The sequence below is a fragment of the Papio anubis genome, chromosome 3 (genome assembly GCF_008728515.1).
Source record: "Papio anubis isolate 15944 chromosome 3, Panubis1.0, whole genome shotgun sequence".
In the NCBI taxonomy this organism is placed as follows: domain Eukaryota; kingdom Metazoa; phylum Chordata; class Mammalia; order Primates; family Cercopithecidae; genus Papio; species Papio anubis.
Genome location: NC_044978.1, coordinates 85,952,966 through 85,976,546, shown reverse-complemented (window position 1 = coordinate 85,976,546; position 23,581 = coordinate 85,952,966). Strand labels below are relative to the sequence as shown.

The 23,581-nt window shown below is 38.8% G+C and overlaps 1 protein-coding gene across 2 annotated transcripts; it reads right to left on the bottom strand.

Moving 5' to 3' along the window:
* Positions 1-277: 277 nt before the first annotated feature.
* Positions 278-23,282, bottom strand: BDH2 (3-hydroxybutyrate dehydrogenase 2). Of its 2 annotated transcripts, XM_009207290.2 has the most exons (10): positions 23,219-23,282; positions 19,635-19,726; positions 18,681-18,759; positions 16,244-16,340; positions 14,974-15,082; positions 10,225-10,285; positions 9,093-9,206; positions 6,129-6,187; positions 5,340-5,432; positions 278-598 (listed from the first exon to the last, which is right to left on the bottom strand). In XM_009207290.2, exons 2-10 carry the CDS (start codon positions 19,704-19,706, stop codon positions 545-547), a joined length of 738 nt encoding a protein of 245 aa, XP_009205554.1. In that variant the 5' UTR covers positions 19,707-19,726; positions 23,219-23,282; the 3' UTR covers positions 278-544. The 2 variants fall into 2 exon arrangements, with proteins under 2 accessions (XP_009205554.1, XP_021794370.1); XM_021938678.2 differs by lacking the exons at positions 278-598; positions 5,340-5,432; positions 6,129-6,187 and adding an exon at positions 7,459-7,764.
* Positions 23,283-23,581: the final 299 nt, after the last annotated feature.

Sequence of the window (23,581 nt, the reverse complement as noted above, 5' to 3'; positions counted from 1 at the left end):
GGAGAATGGAGTGAACCCGGGAGGCGGAGCTTGCAGTGAACCAAGATCGCACCACTGGGAGACAGCAAGACTCTGTCTCAAAAAAAAAAAAAAAAAAAAAAAAAAAAAGAAGATGACCATCTGCAAACCAACAGGAAGTGGGCCCTAACCAGATACCATATGTGCTGGCACCTTGATCTTGCACTTCCTAGCCTCCAGACTGAAAAACAAATGTTTGTTGTGTATGACACTCAGTCTATGGTAATTTGTTATAGCAGCCCAAAGTGACTAAGACAGATGCTTACAAATCGAGATTTATTTTAAAAACTATTCTCTTGCTATGAGTTCAATATTTTTATTTCTTTACAATGATTTCAGAAGATATTACAAAGAGATTAATATACCTAAAGAATCAGACTCTTGCAAACAGTGACATCATTAAAAAGGGCTGATTTTCATTAACATATGATTAACAGGAAAGAGATGATTGGTGAGTTTTCTTCATAACCAGGTTCACTGTGGATAGGAAGGGCCTGCCTTCCTTCCCACCATGGAGATCCTAAAATCACAAGCTCCAGCCTCCATCAATGATGACAGGGTTACCAGTTACATAAGCAGACTGCAGTGATAAACACAAGGAGACAGAACAATTAACCAGGTTTGATACAGGCTGTATTTTCAAATTTTCCTATGACTAGGATAACTAAACAATTTACTCTTGTCCTAACAGGAAACCTCACTTAAACACTTAATTCAGGGAAATCCAAATTAACGTTTGGTTGATTGAGAACTGCTGAGTGTCCTGTGATCTGGAACTAAATGGCCTCTGGCTAGGGTCTAAGCACCTGTCACTGTTAGGTATTTGGTCTCAGAATCCCCGAATTAAGGAACGGTGATGTATAGCCATTCCCCAAATTAGGGTATAGACGAAAAGCACATTTTCATTTTGAAACTCAGAACTATTCAAAACTAGCTAAGCTTTATGCCACTAATAAATTTTTGAACATAAGTGTATCAGTCATAAAATGGTCATATTAATGACCAGTTTTTTTAAAAAAGACAGCATGTATTTAGCTGATCAATATAAGTGGATAATTCTAGGATCTGAAGCACACTAAATGTGTTTATACCACACATCTACAGCCATCTGATCTTTGACAAACCTGAGAGAAACAAGAAATGGGGAAAGGATTCCCTATTTAATAAATGGTGCTGGGAAAATTGGCTAGCCATAAGTAGAAAGCTGAAACTGGATCCTTTCCTTACTCCTTATACGAAAATTAATTCAAGATGGATTAGAGACTTAAATGTTAGACCTAATACCATAAAAATCCTAGAGGAAAACCTAGGTAGTACCATTCAGGACATAGGCATGGGCAAAGACTTCATGTCTAAAACACCAAAAGCAACAGCAGCAAAAGCCAAAATTGACAAATGGGATCTAATTAAACTAAAGAGCTTCTGCACAGCAAAAGAAACTACCATCAGAGTGAACAGGCAACCTACAGAATGGGAGAAAATTTTTGCAATCTACTCATCTGACAAAGGGCTAATATCCAGAACCTACAAAGAACTCAGACAAATTTACAAGAAAAAAACAAACAACCCCATCAAAAAGTGGGCAAAGGATATGAACAGACATTTCTCAAAAGAAGACATTCATACAGCCAACAGACACATGAAAAAATGCTCATCATCACTGGCCATCAGAGAAATGCAAATCAAAACCACAATGAGATACCATCTCACACCAGTTAGAATGGCGATCATTAAAAAGCCAGGAAACAACAGGTGCTGGAGAGGATGTGGAGAAATAGGAACACTTTTATACTGTTGGTGGGATTGTAAACTAGTTCAACCATTATGGAAAACAGTATGGCGATTCCTCAAGGATCTAGAACTAGATGTACCATATGACCCAGCCATCCCATTACTGGGTATATACCCAAAGGATTATAAATTATGCTGCTATAAAGACACATGCACACGTATGTTTATTGCGGCACTATTCACAATAGCAAAGACTTGGAATCAACCCAAATGTCCATCAGTGACAGATTGGATTAAGAAAATGTGGCACATATACACCATGGAATACTATGCAGCCATAAAAAAGGATGAGTTTGTGTCCTTTGTAGGGACATGGATGCAGCTGGAAACCATCATTCTTAGCAAACTATCACAAGAACAGAAAACCAAACACCGCATGTTCTCACTCATAGGTGGGAACTGAACAATGAGATCACTTGGACTCAGGAAGGGGAACACCACACACTGGGGCCTATCATGGGGAGGGGGGACGGGGGAGGGATTGCATTGGGAGTTATACCTGATGTAAATGACGAGTTGATGGGTGCAGCACACCAACATGGCACAAGTATACATATGTAACAAACCTGCACGTTAAGCACATGTACCCTACAACTTAAAGTATAATAATAATAAATAAATTTAAAATATATATATATATATATAAAAAAAAAAAAAAGAGGAGAAAACTCAGACTCTGAAAATGTAGACCAATAATCGAAGCTGGGTGACACATACATTCCAGGAAGGAAAAATGGCTGGAACAAAGGCTCTGAGTCAAGAAAAGATATGCTCAGGGACAAAATTTTGACAATGAATTTGGATGTGACTTTAGGTGCTTGAGGGGTTGACTGTAAACTTGAAAGGTAAATTATTAAGTCCAAATTATAGAAGGTTTTGAATGTTAAGGTGAAGGGTTGTTGTTTTGTTTTTAACTTTATAAACACATAAAAGTAGGGAAAGTTGAATGATGAACGCCATGTGGTTACCACTCATTTTCTACAATGATCAACTCATGACCCATTATATTCCAACTATGACACTACTTCCTCCCTCCTTCTCTTCTGTCTCCCAGATTATTTTGAAGAAAATCTTTGTCATAATATAACTTTATAAATATTTCAACATATTTCAAGCCCCAAACTAAAGACTTAGAGGGTTTTTAAGTATTCTGTAGATAAGAAGAAGCCTTTGAATATTTTCAACCCAGGGAGCAACATGTCCAGAATTGCAGAAGGCTCTTCTGGCAGTTCCATATGGGATGGATTGAAGTAGGAAGTGGCAGGGCAGTGTAAGCACTTGATATGCCACATTGTCCTTGTCACAGAAGCGTTGTTTCCTATTTTCTGAGTTTAACATATGCTCTGTGGTTTCCCATGCTGGTATTTAAGGGTAGAAATAATTTATAGATTCTTGGCCAATGGAGATATTTCCCTTTTAGAGGTTTTGTCATTTTGACATTTCAGTTTCACGCTTTGTAGTTCTTTTATTCATTGAGGTGTATGGCAATAATGTAAGTGTGAATTTTTCTATTTCTCCTTATGTATTAAATATTCATCTTTTATTTTATTATGTTGCTTATGAGGGACATTCTGGGTACTAGCTTGGTGTTTATGGAAGAAAAAAAAAAAACTTCCCTAGCTCTAAAAAATTGCCTTTTAAGTTCCTCATCTGTATAAGTAGCAAAATATAACACATAAATTATTCAGGCAATACAAAATGAAAATAAATACAAAAAAAAAATAAAATAAAATTTACATGAATAATAATAACTATAATCTATTAAGCTCTAAAAATATTCTATATTAGTTTCAGATATCCAAATCTTTATAAAACTGAGGGATTTAAAAAATAATTACTGATTTATTCCCATAAATTTTTCATTTTCTAAATAAGGCTGAAGTGATCTTTTTGGTAGAAGTTTAAAAATCTTCTAACTTAAAATGGTTAATAAAAACTCAAACAGTCTAAATTCATCTAAAGCCTGAAACAATGGAAGAGGATGTAAGGACATCATAATGAATAGATAAATTTTAAAAGTTCAATATATAAAAGCTGATCATATACAGTAGGTGAACTAGGGGGTTATTAGTCACTTTACCAAAGAAATACCTCCAACTCCCCCAAGTTCTCTTAAAAGGCAAGCTCTGTTACGCATATGAACTCCTCTGGAAACCTCTAAAAAGTCAAAGGTATTTTGTAGCACATGTCAAGCCAGAACACTTCCAAATATTTTGTAACCTAAGCTCTGGCTAACTAAGGGTAATTTAGCTTATCAGCAGTACCCAAATCAAATGAGCTCTTCTGAAGATATGGATTCAGAGAAATCACAAAGGCTCATGTGCTTCTCCTTTAAACATTTGTCTATTAATCTCCCCAGCTATTAACAATTGTTGTTAATAATTGGGAGAAGTTCTGAGAAGAAACTGCACTGTTACGGAAACATTTCAATCCCTGTATTTGTCACATTCACCAACTATCTGGTGTGCACCAAGTTACTGGGAAGAGGAGTTATCAGTTGTTCCCTCCTCACTTCCACCTAGTCCCCTTTCCTTCCCTCTTCTCACACATTACAGTTCCTTGTTCATGTAGTATTCAGAGACATAAAAAGGAGGAGGAGGTTCTTGTGTTTTATACCTTATAAACATCATTTTTGCTTTCATCTTAAGCCATTTAAAAGTATACAATAGCCATTAAGGAAAAAACTGTTAAACAGATGCAAAGTGGAAGAGATTAAATTAGGAATTTCCATACACAATAACAAGTAAAAATTTTAAAAATATGTATTTATTTTGAGATGGAGTCTCGCTGTGTTGCCCAGGCTGGAGTGCAGTGGCGCAATCTCGGCTCACTGCAGTCTCCGCCTACCTGGTTCAAGCGATTCTCCTGCCTTAGCCTCCCGAGTAGCTGGCGGGCTGCCACCACACCCGGCTATTTTCTGTTTTCAGTAGAGACGGGGTTTCACCATGTTGGCCAGGCTGGTCTCAAACTCCGGAACTCAGGGGATCCGCCTGCCTCGACCTCCCAAAGTGCTGGGATTACAGGCGTGAGCCACCATGCCCGGCCATAAGTAAGAATTAATAGAGAAAAAAGAGCCAGTGGAATTCTCCCAAACAAGTCACAAGTAAGACTAAAACACCACATGCCAATTCTGTGTCCACTGAACACAAATCTGCTTAATCTTCTCCCCATTTCACTTAAAGCTCTTAAAATCCTAGAGGTTCATTTGTTTGACTTGAATTTAATCAGGGTTTCCCCAGTTGTAATTTTTGAAAGGAACTGTCTCTCAGAAAATTGAGCACTTTAACTTTTTTAGTCCTCCTTTTTGTTTGCTACAAGATTTTATGTAAAGCTGAATAAGGAAGAGTTAGTGGCTCAGATCAAAGTGGTCTTTCTTTGAGCAAATTAAATGAGAACTTATCCCTATCTTATAAATGTAGCATCTTAGCATATATATGCCATAAACTCTCTAAAATGATATTATTTTGATGAGCAAATTGTGGTCAAATGTGATTGAGGACAATGAACTCCTTGGGAAGAATAGCGCTTACTTCATCAGAAGCCAAATACACACAGAGCATGGCTATTTCTTCTGCAGTTGCAAATCTTCCCGTCTTTTGTCTCTTCAGGAAATCATTCCGTGCCTGTGACCAGAGACCATACCAGACATCAGTGATGGGAGCAGCTATATCTGCTCACCTGCACCTTCTTCAAGGAGTTAAAGGCAAGAGAATCCACTGGCTTGCTGCCTTGATGAATAATCAGCTAGGGTTATGGTGATTCTTTTGCCAAAGTTAATTGTTTGTGTTATATTAAAACCCACAGATATTGTGACAGATCAGAAAGCTAATATTAAAGGATGAAGGCATTATTTTTTTCATCTTCAAAAGTTGTGGTAAAGTATACAGAATATAAAATTCACTATCTTAACCATTTTAAGTGTATAGTAGTTCAATAGTGTTATGTACATTCACACTGTTGTGCCACCATCACCAGTGTCCATCTCCAGAACTCTTATTTTTATTATTATTATTTTTTCTTAGAGACAGAGTCTTGCTCTATTGCCCAGGTTGGAGTGCAGTGTTGTGATCATACCTTATTGTTGTACCTCAAACTCCTGGGCTCAAGCGATCCCCCAACCTCAGCTTCCCAAGCAGAGCTCTTTTCATCTTACAAAATGGAACCTCTCTACTCATTAAGCATTAACTACTCATTTCCCTCCTTCCAAGCCCCTGGCAACTACCATTTCACTTTCTGTCTCTATGAATTTGTCTGCTATAGGAATGGAAGAGGGTATTTATTAACCAAAGGTTTAAATACATTTTAAATGCTAGATATACCTCTTCAGGATTTCCTCTGGCTTGTATTCTTTCTTGTAGAGATGGGGTATCAACCGTTCCTAAATCAAAGGGGGATATTCAGCTTGGTTACTCACTTAAACTGTAAAAGAAATCGACAACTAAACTTCCTTTCCATATGATACAACAATCAGTGAGATTCTTCTCCTTGACTTAAAATGACAACTTTACATCTGCCTGCCTGAGGCCTCTTATTTAATAGGCTTTCTATGATTTTAAAAACACAGACTATGATTCTTTGTGACACTATGTAGGGACACTGGATGAATCACCCAGCATTCTCAAGGACATATATTTTAGTCACATTGCATTTATATGATGCTTTATGGATTTTAAATACTTTTATATATATTATCTCAGCTAATCCTCACAATAAGCCTGAGATGTAGATAAAACGGTACAAGCACTTTGCCAGCTTAAGGAGCCAGTTTGCCTCAATGATCTCAAAACCATTCTTTGCTGTCAAGTTCACTGTGGGATCTTTGGGGACAATCCCATGGCTACCACAGTCCTTGCCAATTCAGGTGACACTAAATTTTTCTTAGCACCTTGCCTATTTTCATTGTTTAAAATTCCAACTTTTAACCACAGTTTCAAGTTTTTAATCAAAAATATAATTTAATATAATTTAAAGTTATTTTACTTTAAAAAAGAAAAATAAGAACAACACTAACATTTTAAAATTCCACTTAGTTTATGGTCTCCTAGAGCAAGTTACCCAGACTTCTTTGTTAACTGACATAAACTGTACATTCTCTGTAGAAGGCCCTTTCCTCAGACTAAAGAGTACTCTGGCAAATAATGTGATCTTTCTGAGGTTGTAACAAATGGTTTTACAGTCATACTTCACCCTTAGATCATGTTCCTGAGAGTACCATAGATTTGATCTTTGTTCAGAAAACATTTCTTAATTTTAGCATCATTTGCTATTTTTTCTGATGAAGCAGGAAATCTTCAAAATCAGAAAGCCTGACTCCGTTTTGGAACCCCCTCTGTAGGTTGGTTATCTGTCTCTTGTCACATTTTACTATAAGTGGCCAGCACTTTCAAGACTCTGGGTAGAAATCACCTTAGCTAGATCACCCAGTTCATTAGTAACATCTTCTGCCTTCACACTACAGGCAACAGTGTTGATGTACTTTCTGAAACTGTATGACAAAGATCCTCTTTTATCTAATTTTCAATAATATTTTCCTCACTTACCTCAATAGCCTCCTTGAAGTCCACAGTTTTACCAACAGTGTGCCCCTCAAGCTTTCACTAACAGTCTCTTCAGAATCCTTACAGCTTTAACAGCTTTCTCCCTCTGAGGTAAATGAACAGCATGTCTTACATATGACTGGTACTAATGGCTATTAAATAAGAACTGCAGAGCAAGCCCATGCCTTTAGAGGATTCCAATGTCACTGGGTTCAGCTGTGTCCATGGCACAGACATACTATGCCAGGGTCTACACAAGTCTGGCTGGAGATTTGTGACTACACAACCATCAGCAGCATCTCAGACATACTCAGTCCTCCTCAAGTTTTCTTCTGTGATTGGTTCACTGAGTCACAGCTAGTTCCTTGTTCCAAAGAGTTTGATAACATATTTTCCAATCTTCTGATAAGTCCAGTCGCTGAAACAACCACATTTTCCAAATCATTTTACCATTTATTCCACTGGGTAAATGGCACCAAGAATAGCTAGACTCAAGTATCACCAGGATGTACATCAAAACCCAGTGAAATGATCTCTCATGTATTCTTCTTTTTCTTAGCATTACCTATGTTTACATTTCTGTTCCAAGAAAAATAAAACAGAACATCTCAATCGCTGAAATTCTGTAGCTTGGGGGATGTTTAGTTTTCCCTCTTTAAGTCAGTGGGTTTCAACTGAAGATTCAATCAGAATCTCCTGTGGGACTTTCTAAACACCACAATTCTCTCCATAAACTCCTTCCCTAAATTCTGGCATGCCCTTCAGGTTTGAAAGGTTCCCAGGTCATATTGAAATGTTTCCCTTTCACACACCATCCCCCATATCAATTGTGCACTACTGAGGGAAACCTTGATCCTGGATATGCAATAATTTCTTTTCAAAGAATATTATAATCCTTATTAGATACCTTATGTTCCTTTTAGATTGGTAGAACCGGGTAAAAGTACATATCAATTTAATAAACACATCTATGGTTATTGTGAAAATGAGACACACCCATGGTTATTAAGAAAAGGAAAGTTCTGCTTTTCTTCTTTCCTCTGTGTGAGGGATCGGCATACCTTTCTTGGTAGAGGCAGATAAAAAATATTTATAACTTTGAGAGTCATTTTATCTGTTGCAATTGTTATACTAAACCTGGCCTTTGTAGCATGAAAACAGCCATAGGCAATAACATAAGCAAATTGGGTGTGGAAGTGTTTCAGTAAAACTTTGCTTACAAAACAGGTGGTGACCCAGATGTGGCCCATAGGCCATGGTTTGCTGGCCCCCTTTTTATAGCATAAAGGAAGATTAATGCCTTCTTTTTATTTATAGGCCACCTCAGTGGTTGAAATGATTTTAGTGGATCCTTGTGTTTTGGAAGACTCCCCTTACTTTTTCCCTGCTGTCCTGTGAGTGTGGTCTATTTTCATCTTTCCCTTGACATCTTTCCCCTGAAAAGGTCAACCCTGGTCTGCTTCCCAACAGCAAGCCTGGCCAACTATGTCTCTTAGCCACTTGCTTCTGAATTGTCCAACACATTTAAGCCTTTTGCATCTGTGGCTCGTTCCCAGTGGCTTAGGATCTCCGTCTCAACTTACAACTGTACTGTTATCTTAATAAGCCCAGCCCTCACCCCCTTTTTCTGAACTTTTTCCCAGAATACAATATAACATGTGGCAAATAAACTTTTATAGATATCTTTCACGGTGGCAAACACAGTGTCAGAAGGCCAAGTTCACAGCCCTGCAGTGCCTTACTCACCTGGGCACACACAGTTGCACCTGATGCCCTGCTGGATGAAATCTGCAGCCACAGATTTTGTGAGGCCAATCACAGCTGCCTTGGTTGTGCTGTACACACATCTGTTCACAACTCCTGAGGGTGGAGGAAAGGTTCAACAATTGAAGGAATAAAAAATGTATTTTCCTTTAGAAAGGTAGCACAAATAAGTTTTCCCAGTAGCCATTTCCATGCTTTCTCCCACATTCCTCCCCTTTTAAAAAGATTGATATCAGATTTTTTTCCTTTAATAGAGTCAGTTTCTGGATCTAAGGAAATAATATCAGTATAGGCACAACTTAATTGAGACTTAATTGAAATTCTGAACTTATTTAACATTGGTAGTCTTAGTTTCTCACCATCAGTTGCCGTAACTCTTAGGCAGATTCCCAAAGAAAATAAAGATTAATAACAAAACAAAACAGTAAAACAGGAGGCCTAGGCACTTCTTTACATTCCTGTCTTGTGTATGTTGAATATGTGTATCCTTGCAAAGAGAAGAAATGTTATCTCAGCAGTAACTATTTCATTTTAAACTCACAGATCCAACTATGTCAGATTGTGACATAATCCACATTTTGCACAGCTGCCCTTGTCCTTCAACTTGACTTCTCGCTGATGGCTCAGATCAACTGTCTTTGTGAAGCATTCCACAAACTCACAGGCAGTTATTTCCCTGTATTTTGACAGTGCTTTGTCCAAACCTCTGTTATATATCATCACACTGGAGAAGATGATGTTTGCTGCTTTGCTCCTAGTTTTGGACTGTGAATTCTTTTAGGGGCAGAGCACATACCGGTGCTCAATACACTATTTTCAATTAATTAAATGTTAAATGGTTCTTTCTCCCAGTTTGATGTTCATTTCCATATCCCTTAGAAAGAATAAAAGGGAGGGCAAAAAACCCCCCACATTTTAATTTAATTTTGCCACTGGCTCACATCTAGAGCAAAAGATCTGTGGTTAAGGAACTTAATACCAATTTTGAAAAAAGCACTTTTGAAATTATTTCAGTACTTGAAATTATGATCTCTGCTATGCCTGTTCCCAAACGCAGAGCTTTTAATGATGTGTATGTATGAGCATCGCAGTCCTCAGAGGGAGACAGACCCACCTTTGATGCTGGAAGCCACAGAAGACATGTTGATAATATTGCCAGATTTCTGAGCAAGCATCTGCCGAAACAAAACAAATACAAAAAAAAAAAAAAAAAAAAAGAAAAAAGAAAAAAATCCACTTCATGTGCTAAAATACTACCTTTTAAAAAGATTTGCATTTTCTTAGGGTTTGCAGAATGAATTTAATTACTGTATTAGCTAGTCACATTAAGCAGTATTAAGCAGTCTTAACAGTGAACCCAAAACACCTCATCAACTATTGCTGGGAAATGATGGCAATGTGACCGCACTCACTGGCATTTCCCAGGGGGATTACCACCTTCCCACGGTACAAGAATGTCAGCAAGACTACGAATGAATGCTGACTTAAATGAAATGCAAATAGATGTTGTTATTGTGTGTTACTGATGTTGGGAAACTTACTCCATTCAACACATATTTTTTTAATACCTACTGAGGCCAGGTATTGTGCTAGGTCTAGGAGATTACTACCTACAGGAGGCAACCAGTCTGGTTAGTGGTTGACATAATCCACATCCAGCAACAGCAGAGACCTCCACAGAGATCTAACAGCAGGGTGAGGGCAGAAAGGGAGCAGTTCAGGCTGGGCGACACTCAGAGGGGACCTCCTGAGGAGGAAAAATACAGGCTGAATTTTGAACACTAGAGTATTAATCAGAAAAATAGAAGAAAAGGATGCTTTGAGGAGTGGGTACACAGGTATAAAGGTTCTATCGGGAACTGGGAGGAGGGGCTGCGTCTGGCTGGAATGCAGGGTATAGAAGTAATGATGCTGCAGAGGTCAACAAGGGCTGAATTTAGAACCTGGGTTTTACCCTGAAGGCAATGCAGTGACATTGAAGGGTTTAAAGCAGAGGAGGAGTGGCATGTTCAGACTTGGGGATTACAAGGATTACTCTGGTGCCGAGACTACTGGAAGCTGATGCAGGGTTCAGGAAAGAGTGATAAAGGTGAAGCTGCAGAAATGTCTACGGGTAGCTGAGGAGGAGAGGGCTGAGGCAGGATGGGCAGGACCTGGTAGATGGTTGCTGCAGGGAGGGTGGGCCTCACCAATTTAGGGCAATGTTTCCTAAGAACACTTTCTTCAGAATTCCCCCACTAAAGTGTGAATTTATTAAGATAAGGGTCTTTGGCTGTTTTGTCCTCCTAGACAGTGCACACAGTAGGCAGTCAATAAATGTGGATGAATCAGAACCTCCTGAGGTGCTAGTTTAAAACACAGATTGCTGGGCCCTGTCCTTTACCTGAATAAATATATAATAAAGAAAACTGTTATAAATTTAAAAATGTTTTCAAACTTTACTAATTATAACATGTACGTAGAAGTCTCAATAGGCAGTGTAAAGGGCCAGAGAAAAAAATTGACTTCTGTTGGGATGAATTTCTTGAGCAGCTTTTAGAAAAAGAGGTGTAGGAAAGGGGGAAGTGAATGATTGAATGGATCCAGGATTGGTGTGGCCAAGATGATTGATTCCTTAGGATATTCTTCTGACTTTGTTCTGAGATTTAGCTTCTAATTACCCCTAAAAACAGAATATAAAGTAACCCCAAGGCACTTTGCTGAATGGACTAAGTGGATTCAAGGAGAGGCTGATTGTAACCCAACCAAGTTAAAGAAGACAGCAGGGGAAATAATAATGTTTAACTCAATTGTGTGTTTTACATAATAAAGAGGACCATAATGAAATGGGGTTCTCATAAAAAGTGTCAAAAATGTTGGTCAAGTGCAATGATGTTGAAAAGTAAGCCTTAAAATTGTTCTTTCTTATCCAATTTAGCAAATAGCATTCCCCATTAAAAATACATATAGAATACATATACTCCAATTTAATACATAAAGATAGGTCATTAAGTAAGTCTATCTCTAGTCCTCTCTAGAAATGCAATATTATCTCAGGCAAAACCTTAGAATAAAGCCATCTAAGAGATGTTACTGCTGTCCCCTAACACTTGCACTATCCATTCAACCAAATTCAACCGAGGTCCCTCTGCTGCTTCTAGAGCCCATAGTCAGTGCCTGTTCCAATGCTGCCTTCCCAGTCCAGGTCAGGAGCTTTTGTCATAGTGTCAGGCTCTCCGTGGCTCCTCATGCAATAGCCCTCTCTGGCAGGCGTGACTATGAAGTGAAGTGCCTGGTACATAGTACTGCTATCTAGGATTGATCTCTCAGAAGCTAAGATAGAAGGTAGAAATACCCGCTTAAGAGTCCATGGAGCTGTATCTAGTTAGTCTTACTCTGACTCAGCCTTTCTGTCTCCATTGGCCAGAGCTCAGCCCCTAACCCTAGTGAAACCTGGCCACTTGGGTCTCCAGTGGTTCCTGCTGGACTAACAACCTTGATTCATTTATTTATTTGACAAATGTTTGCTGAGCACCTCTATATGCTAAAAACTCTTCTAAGATATAGCAGCGGGGTAGGGGGGGAGGGGGGCAGGAAGCAAGCAAACAAACTAACCCAAATAACAAAGATATCCCCAAATCTTTGCCCTAATGGATCTTCTCTTCTGGTGGAGCTTGGATTCTGCATTGACCTCTTCTTAAAGTATTTTCAACTTGTTCTCTGCCTTTTGACTGATCTTCCAGTCTTGGAATGCTTTCCTGTGTATCTATCCATGAACAAAAATTTCCTATGAGTGTTCCTATGTTCTGACCAGCTGACCTTCCAGATCTGCCTAGACTCCAAACCTCGGCTTCCCCTGGAAAGTTCTAACCTGGGATATGTGCATCAGTTAATGATACAGAGGATCCTAGATAATTATGGCTGGGAGTGATTGTGTAATCTATCATCCTTATTTTTTAGCTAAAAGAAATATGTACTGGGAGGTTACAAGTGCCATCTCTATGGCACATGGCCAATTAGGGGCAGGGCGCAGACTGCACCTAAGGACTTCTGATGACAGAGTCCAAGACCAGGATTCGATTTTGTCAGGATCACTTTAAACAAGTGGCACTAGAACCTTCTAATACCACATCCCTGCCATTAACATCTCTTGGGATTTTTTTTTTAAACAAATATGTGTTTTTGGCTCATATGGATCATTGTTAAGATGTTGTAAATCACAAGCAAACTCACTAGTTTGCAAGTTAATGTTTGTATATTTTAAAAATTAACACAAGTTTACATTTCAGCTCCACTGTACTCCACACCTACTTCCTTTACTAAAATTTGTAAAGCAGTTTAGAGCCTGGTTTTGGAAATGAGTCTCATATATGTGCAATAGTCTTAACCACAATGACCTAAGCTTTCCTCCTATACCATAGACTCTGCTCTACCCCTGTAACCTATGCAAAGGATCTGTCTTCAAAAATACGTTCGTGTTCCAAATAATATAGATTCTCATAAACTCCAAAGAGGCTGAAAAAGCAACTTACATTTAAAAAAACAATTTGTTATAAAAATTTGCTAGTTCAACATTCTGTGGACCCACCCAAAAATCTCTTCTAGGCACTAAACAAGTAGATTTTTCAAAGTTCCTTCATTACTAAGTCAGTTTCTCCAATTTTCCTGTTAATGTTCATCTGGAATCTTCTTGACATTAGGTTGAATATTCAGAGTAGAATATCAGCCCTGCTGTGCCATTAACAAAGCTCTTCTCCTGCCCTGACATGGACAGGACATTGAATCCAGCTGGGATGGAAGGGAAAAGTGGTTCTTCTGCATTTCACTAGCTTCAATTTATAACCTTGAGTTGAGCTGGCTGTGTACCCAGTCTACCCCTTTCATTGTCTCAGCCTGTGCTGTCTGCTACCACTGGTTTATAAGTTCATTTGAAGTCAGGGACGTATGTTGCTCATATTTATACTCCCCTAGAGCACCTTATATAGTGATTTATACCAAGAGGCGCTTAATGCTAGTTTATAAAATAAAATTTAAAACATTAATGCATTGTGTGAAGGCTTGAGAATTCAAGGGAAGCAGGCCCAGGAGGAATGTTCTCTTGAGCACACACTTTCTCTCACCTGCCCAGTACCACTGTGGTTCAGATCAAAACAAGAGCGAAGGGAGAAGTTTCAGGGTAGAGAAAAGCAATGGGGTACATCCATCTTGAGAGTGTGAGCCTAAACTGAAATTCATGAAGGGGCTCAATGTCCAGGCTTCAAATCTTGGTTCTAACCATGTGCTAGTTGGGTGACCTTGAGCAAGTTGCCTAAACTCTCAGTTTCATCTTCCGAACAATGGATGAGAAAATAGTACCTACCTCATAGGGTTATTCCAGTCTTGTGTGCCTCCCTGCTGTTACCTCTGCTTGGAATCCTCTCTCAAGCTACTTGAATGATCAGCTCTCTCACTTCTTTTGGACTGCTATGACAGTTTCACCTTCGCAGTGGAGTCCAGAGAGGCATTGATATCCTAGCTTCTTTCTCTTCATTATACTTAAAACCACGCCACATGTTCTATGTCTATTTGATTACTGATTGTCCCATCTCACCCCCAATAATGGAACCTGCCTTATCGAAGGCACTTTGTTTAGTTCACTTGTGTGTCTTCTGTGCCTAGAATGGAGCCTGGTTTGTGGAAAGTACTTAATAAATATTCCTTGAGTGGATAAGCTGGAAGGTTAAATAGATTAATTTATGTAAAATGCCTTGATATCAATGTTCAATGCATGTTAATCATTATGTTAGTTATTATCGCTCTTCGGCACATGTGGGAATCCCCTTTGTGTGCCCAGTACGGAGACCTAATGTGGTGCTTATCCTGGTGGTGGTGGTGGTGGTCTTACTTTAGGAAGGAATGCCTTGATCATCAGGTACATGCTGCGCACATTGAGATTCATCGAGAAGTCCCAGTCTTTCTCCTCACAATCCAGGACTGTTCCATGATGGACGAAACTAGAAGAGTGATTAAACAATGGAGGAATAACTGCCATTAAAATTTTTCTATTCCATTTGCTGATTATTTCTATTGTCACTTAGTGACTTAGACCACTGTCTCTTTCCCTTATCAAGACTAAACAATTCAAACATAGTATCACTTAGTATATTACATTAGTAAGAATTCTAACAACTTAAGCTAGAAATGTCATCTGAAAACAAGATCCTTTTTGTTTTCCAAACAAAAGTACGGTCACCGAACATAAGAAGCTTTATGCTAATTGTGCTGGAAACATCAATGCCATTAAAAGCAAACAACAAATAAAGGAGAACAGGGCTGGGCATGGTAGCACACACCTGCAGCCTCAGCTACTTTGAAGGCTGAGGCAGCAGGACCACTTGAGCCCAGGAGTTCTAGGATGCAGTGAGCTATGATCATTCCACTGCCCTCCAGCCTGGGGAATCCAGACAAACCCTGTCTCAAAAACAAAACAAAACAACCCCCCCCCCCAAAAAAAAAAAAAACGAGAGAGAGAGAGAAAAAAAAAACCATCTGCCCTATTTGCCTATTTGATTCCTATTTCAAGAGCAACAGTGCCCTCAGGTGGCACAGATTTAGAATTCGCAAGGGAAATCAAAATTGCAAGGAAAACAAGTGTCTCAACATCTCAGAACAGCAACGTGATATTGCTAGTGTTCTAACGTATTGAGAGATCTTAGTTTGTTGTAAGAGAGATGTTAAGGCAGAACAAAACAAACCCTTAAAGTAGCCTTCACTGTTTTTCAAGTTACATTTTCTGACGGAAGCTTCCTAAACATTGGAACCCTTGCTGATTTGGTCCTCTGGACCCAAATTATGTAATTAATTATAAAATATTGTTGGCTGTGACTTCCATGTACCAAAGTTCTGCCAGTTCAATCAGAATGTCAGTTTCATGACAGCAGGAACAACATGATGTATTTCTACATCCCCTACATGGCTGAAAATTTAATAGATGCTTAAAAACTAACTTTGGTAACTATTTTTTCATGTTTCTGGGTGTATTCTTACATGAATACACTCTTATATGAGGATGGAAGACTATATATGAATGATTTTGCCATATTGTCAAAATTCTTTGAATGAAAGTCGTAGAAAACTTTCTGTAAGGAAAGTGAAATTAAAAAGTTAGACATTACCCAGCAACATTAAAGAGAACATCAACTCTCTCAACTTCATTGGCAAACTGATCAATTTGTTTCTTCTTTGTGACATCAAGGACACGAGTTTGAATGCCTGAAAAATAAAACAAGAGGCACTATTCCTAAAAGTATTTAGCCTCGAAGTTTAGCTCTTTTGAAGTGTGAAGTGTGAAGATTGCAATATCTATCCAGCTAGGCTTCATAGATTGCTGACCTTCTTACTAGGGTCTTAAGAATCTTCAGAGTCTCATTAGTAAACATGAAGTCCCGTCTGGACTCCTCCAATAACCCATCCATCCCTCTTCCTTCCTCTCTGTCTATTTTCCAAGTTGAATAATAATGGTCCTTTCTGAGTAAAGGCTTTATAGTAAAGTATGACTGGTGTATATTAGATATTTCTCAGTAAGCCAGCAGTAATAACTGAAAGTGGGCTCATTTGAGCCTATCCTTCCCCTGCCAGAGACTGGGTTGCTGGTACCTATACAGTAATGCAGAATTTTGTCTGAGTGAGGGGTGGGGAAGAGAAAGGGTTCTGGAATAAGAGACTGTTTCTATTTGTGAGCTTCCCCTTTATGTCATTTCCATTATTTATTAGAAATGACTCTGTTATTCAAAGGTATCCAGTCAAATACATGTATTTCTGGACTAAACTGCAAGGAGAAGAAATGAGGGGGTCAGAAGAAGGGATGACACACTTGAAGGCTAGACATGAGGATCTGGCATGGCTGGAGCCTGAGAGATACACACTCTGCTAGTTACTGAGAAACTCCCAAGAGTGTCTAACAAAAGCAGCAGTCATCATTATAAATATATACACATAGTATTTATAATGTGCATAATATATTATAATATGTAGTAATATAATTTATAATATATACAATGTGTTAATATGTATATGTATAATATGTAATATATGTATAATATGTATATATAATATATAATTATTTATAATTTGTATTATATTTTATAATTTATAATATATATTATAAATAATATGTATATGGTTTATTTTATTTTGGGGGAATATAGAAAGAAAAGATTAATAAAGAAAGGGAAGATGGAAATTTTGTTTCAGAAACACTTCCTTATCTCTGTGCTTTCCCAGTGCAGCGGCTTTACTTTGACTTGTTGGGATTATAATTCAACATATTCCAATTCAATTAACTAATTCAGGGAACTAATTGCTGTTTGATTATGTAACCTGTTGTATTTTGCTGGAAGGGTTAACTTTCAAACAGGTTCTCTGTTCTGATGTCTTTGGGCAAGTAAACTGTAATTAAAATCCCTTGATGTTGGAGTTTGGCTCAGTGGGGTGAAGAAGTGGTGGTGCACACCTAATAATCTGGGGAATCTCTTAGGGTTTCTCATGATGATGTGTGATTTTAGGCCTGAGCTGTCTCCAGTACCGTAGCTACCAGCCACATGTGGCTACTGAGCACTTGAAATGCAGCCAGTCTGAAATGAAAGGTGCTGCAAGTATAAAATACACATGGATTCTAAAGATTTAGTATGAAAATATTGAGATGTTGGTCGAAGGGTACACTCTTGCAGTTATAAGACTTAATGTGCAGTACAGTGACTATAGTTATTAAGAATGTATTGTATACTCGAAATTTGCTAAGAGGGTAGATCCTACGTATTCTCAGCACACACACACACAGAGGTAACTAAATGAGGCAATGGCTATGTTAATTAGCTTGACTGTAATAATCATTTCACAAGGTATTTTACAACATATGTGAAAACATGTTGAACATCTTGAATATATGCAATTTTTATTTCTCAATTATACCTCAAAGAAGAGAAAATTAAGAGAAAAGCTGCAAAGAAGAGAAAACTAATGATTGAAGTTTGTAAGAAACTTCTAATAATTTAAATAAAAAATTTAGTACAAAAAAATTAAAATGTTCCATTAATTTTTTAACTTGAGTGCATGTTGAGATTATATTTTAGATATATTGGATAAAATAAAATATAGTATTAAATTAATTTTCACTTGTTTCTTTTTACTTTTTTAATGTGGATACTAGAAAATTTAAAATTACACATGCGGCTCACATCATGTTACTATTGGACAGGGCTATCCTAGAGGAGGAGGGCACAGAAGTGAAAAGCTTCATCAAAAGTTAACCTAACAACTAGTAAATTTTCACAATTTTCACATGTAAGTTTGTAATTAGGAACTGAATCCCTCAATGTGTTGGCTAAATAAAGGATTTTTAAAGTATTCATCCTCAAATTTTTTTATGCATGTAAGTACACAGATTTTTGTCTGTAGGTTCACAAAATATAGATTTCATATCAGAGTGTGAAAATCTAAAAAGCAGGGCAGTGGAGCTCAGTAGCTAAGGAATTTTCTTTCAACATGTGAGTGCCATGCTTTATAATACCTTGCAGACACTGAATCCCAAGTTCAAGCTGCTGAGTTGCTTACCCGGGTACTTTTCCAGTTCCTGGAGTTTGGACTCATTAATGTCTGTGGCTATGACTCTGGCACCTTCTCTTGCAAAAGCCTAGTAGACACAAAGTACAAATACATCCTTTGTTTACTTGAATAAACTGTGCTCGTGAATGGAACATCATGTGGTCTTTTTCTCCTTTATCTTATTTGCATTGTTCTTTTCCCTATAAGATAGCTAGAATTTCAAACTATCTAGTCTTACCCCTTCTCTATTGTTATTATTTTTATCATTAATTAGAACAATGTGACATACATTGTGCCTGTCATCTGACTTAGTTCCTTTAAGTAGTATCAAACAAAATAATGTTTTTTTAAAAAATGACAGCTGTTTTTTAATACTCTCAAAATACTGATCTTCTATAATGAGACTATATCATTTCTGTGTCTGAGTTACTAAACTCCAGATAATAAGAATTGGTTGTTTCAACACTTTTCCTACCAAGAGTATGATAGTGCTTTCATAAATGTCAAACGATACCCTGCCGTTATACTTAAGGTACAATATTAGCTCAAGAGGGGTACATAATGTAACAGAAATTGATATAAATCAGGAGACAAAGGTAACCTGTCTTATAACTCTGGAGTCACATATCTAAACTGACACAATTTCAGAAAGCTGTGTAATCCTGTTGGCTGTCTGTAGCAAATTTATTATGATGCAGAGAAACTGAAGTAGAGAAATTTCTCAGAGTCAGTGGTTATCAGTGATGTCATGTACTAAACATGAGGTATTCATTCCTTTATCTGCCTGGGGTCAGGAGTAGGGAACTATTTATTTATTTGTTTATTTTTATAACTTAAGACAGCATAAGCACAAAAGTAAAACAAAAAAGTAGAGCAGAAGTAAACAACCATAGCATCAGTCCACATAATTCAGTATGTCAAGAGTTAGTAGGCAAACAACAAAGATAGTAACTTATAACTTACTAAGGCAGCTGCTTGGCCAATCCCCTGAGCAGCGGCTGTCAGGATGATGACTTTCCCATCAAGTCGACCCATAATGGAACCTGTGGTTTAATCTAAAGACATGTGTGTTTAATGGGTTATACTGTAGAACATGGTCTTGAGCCAGCAGTAATATCTAGAATGAATAGTTCAGTGTGCTCTTTTAAGAATAATTTAGTGAGCTCCTTCAGGAACTTGAAGACAGCACCTCTGTGCAAGTAGTCCCATCATCTGAATTCTCCCAGAATGTTTCCTCTACATACCTAGCTTTGTATATGAAATGCATTTAGCATAACCCACTGAAGTGATGACTGGTGACAGACATTGGCAATTTTTTTTTTTTTTTTTGAGATAGAGTTTCGCTCTTGTCACCCAGGCTGGAGTGTAATGGCGTGATCTCGGCTCACTGCAACCTCTGCCTCTCAGGTTCAAGCAAATCTCCCGCCTCAGCCTCCCAAGTAGCTGGGATTACAGATGCCTGCCACCATGCCCAGCCAATTTCTGTATTTTTGGTAGAGACGGTGTTCCACCATGTTGGTCAGACTGGTGTCAAACTCCTGACCTCAGGCGATCCACCCACCTCGGCCTTCCAGAGTGCTGGGATTCCAGGCGTGAGCCACCGTGCCCAGCCCAGACATTGCACTTTAACCTACCTCACCCTTCCTTCAGTACCTGGAGAGAACAGCCTTTGGTGCTGACATTATTCACTACCACCATCATTCTCTCCATGACCCCTGCACACATTACTATGGCATTATTTGTGTCCTGACTACTCAGGGCTGCTTTTTGATTTCTCTTCCATAAACTTTTGTTGAAGTTTGCACTATCAATTGCTTATGGTTTTTTCTTGTCTCTTGAAAAGATTTCATAGTTGGTCTCAGATATTCATTGAACAAAAAGGATGGAAAAATCAAATCACATCCAATACTCCCATTTTACAGATAAGGAAACTGCTGAAACCTGCCCAATGTCATAGAGCCAGTCAATGGGAAAGCCAGAACTAAGACTTCCTGACTCTTTTGCTATGGGAACAGTCCAGCCCACAATGCTGCTGATCCTCTTACAAAGTTTAAGCTTGCAGTAGTAACACATTAACAGGCATAATCAGTAATTTCTAAAAGATTGAGAAACACTGACACAGGGGCTTATATGCATGAGATATTTTGCCAGTGCTTGGATTGTAGATCACAAGGGGAGAGAAAGAGCTAGTGGTGAGGCTAGGGGTGGAGAAGAGTCAAATGACCATCAAAAGAGGCTCTCTTCAAGGACACAAGCTCAGACTCTTGCCGGGCTCTGTCATTAATGTGTGCCTCTGACCTCATATGAACTCACAAAGTGGCTGCTTTGTCCAAGGCATCATATCCACATTTCAGGCAAAAAGGGAGGAACAAAAGTCAAAAGGCTTTCAGAGAGGCCTCACCTTTCTACTTAAGAAGGAAACCTTCTTAGAAATTCCCACCTGCAGTTGATTCGCCAGATCTATGCTACTTGGCCACTCCTAGCTGCAAAGAGGTTGAGAAGTTGGGACTTTTGTTTCCAGCTTTGATAAAGTGAAGAATAGGGGAAAGTGAGTTGGATGGTGTTGATGAACCAACTTACAGTACATGCACAACTAGCCTACACAATCACTCTGCTCCATTATCTGCCTGATTTTGTACAGGTTGATAGCCTTGCCTGGAGGGCTTCTATTATCTAGTCCATTCTCTTTGAACTTATCACAGTTCTCTCTTTAGCCAAACTTTTTTTTTCTGTTTTTCTTTCTTAATACCCAATATGCTCTTCCACTTCAAACCTCCACACTTGGTCCAGTGTCCACATGGTGAAGGGCAAGTTACTCCTATAGGCAGCAGCCACTGAAGGATTTATAGAAAGGGTGTGACATGATCAGATTCGTATTTTGGAAGGATTGCTGTGGAGAACATACCTGGGCAGGAGCATGGGGTGCCATTAGGAAGCTTCTAGGGTTATCTAGGGGGGCACTGGTGAAATAGCAGGCTGGAGAAAATAGCAGGGATGGAGAGATAGGTGGATTGCAGAAGTGTTTCAGAGATAAGAGATAGGCAGGGCCTGATCACCAATGGGGCTAATTTCAAAGAAATGTGATTTGCTCAGTGTTTTACAGCTATGAATTCAAACCTAGGCCTTCTTGTTGCAGGTCCAAGGGAAGGTCTCATGGAATTGTCTCACGGTACTCAAAGCCCTGAGGGCCTCTCTAAATCCTCACTGTGGCACCATGAGCCTATGCCTTGCAGACTGCTGACCCCAGAAAGTAATGGACAATGAGGCGCAGCTGCTGCTGCATCTCTGCGCTTGTGCTTAGGCCACCTTCTTGGGGCCGTTACAAGGCAGTGCCTGAGCATGCATGCTTACTAAGGCAGACCCATTTCTGGGAGACATAGAGCTCCTCCCCAATGGATGACTGGCTGGAGAAGCTCCTTACTACCTTGCTGAAGTTCTCTTAGACTGCACAGCTGTCTGGGATGCTTCCACTCAACCTGGCTTCCTTCTCTTCCTCCCTCGCAGGTGGATTTGCATCGAGGTCTGATGGCTCTCACAGCCTTACCTAATTCTCTCCTCATTCTCTCTCACACCAGCATTTCCCCTGATAAAATCCATGCATATTTAATTCTATCTTGGAGTCTGCTTCTTGGAGGAGCAGACTAAGACAATTATGTAAGAACTGGCTCCAGGGATCACCTTACAGCTCACTGACTTCCTCTGAGTTTGTCCACATTTTTTAGGCGATGGGGAAGCTGGGCTTTAACAGTGCCTGACCTACTTTGATGAAATGAATTTTTGCTTTTTTTCTTCTTACACAAAAGAGAAACTTTCGCTTTCAACATGGAATGATATACTTCAGAAAGATATACTTTATCTTTACCCTCCTTGAATCCTAAGCATGGTGTATAAAAAACTATTTTACAACACTGTCATTAGTGATATTGGGTGTATGGCCCTGTAAAACCTCCAGTCAAAGGTTTTGCTAGGAATCTTTGACACCGGAAGAAGCATTTCCAGAACCATTGCTGAAGCACAGAGCAGCCTTTCTTCGCACTCCGAAAACCTCCTCTTACCTGGCCTTCCTGTCTTTCTGGGACCAGATTTTGGGGTCAAAGCCTTAACATTTAATAGACTGTAATCTCAAAGTAAAACAGATTTATTTGAGAAAACGAGTGCAAACATGGCCTGAAATGGTAAATCAAGGCATCTCTCAATATATCCAAAGTGAAAACCATACACGTTGGCTTCCTTAGTCCAAAAGTTGGAATCAAAATGTTGATTTTTGATTAGCAGAGACACAAACAGCATATTCAGGAAGTCATTGTTTTCAAGAGCCAGGAAGAAAAATGTTCACTTAGGATACCGTAAGAATCCCTTTTTCTTGGGCTACTTTATAAAACATACACACGACAGAGTTTCAGGCTCGTTAAAAACCCATCTTTACACTGATCCAACTGCTCAGATTAATTTTGAAATAGGCAACGTGCAGAAAAAAACAACATCTAAAAATTAAACCTCCCTGTTTCCTTTCTAAAGTTTCATTTCAAAAGTATTAGAAATCTTACTTTAAGCAGCGAGGTGATGGCGTTCTCCAGAACCCGGTGGGAGCAACAAGCTTGAGACCTTTGTAAAGAAGAAAGTCAAGCGCTTAATAAAGCATGCTGGGATTTGTAGTTTCCCTGCTTTCAGAGTTTAGTGGCTCCATCCGTGCACTTTATAAATGTGTGTGCTGCCATCTAGTGGAGTTCAGGTAGAACTGTAAATTCCAAGTAGAAGGTGAAAAGTGGAAAAGCACTTTACTTAGGATGTGGAAATGATTTCCTTCACTTCAGCCTCTCCACTTCTGTGTTTTGTTTATGCCTACTATGTGCGGTGCCAGGGTAGACAAGATTGGCTGAGCTGGAAACTGTGTGTGGAAGATAGCAGAA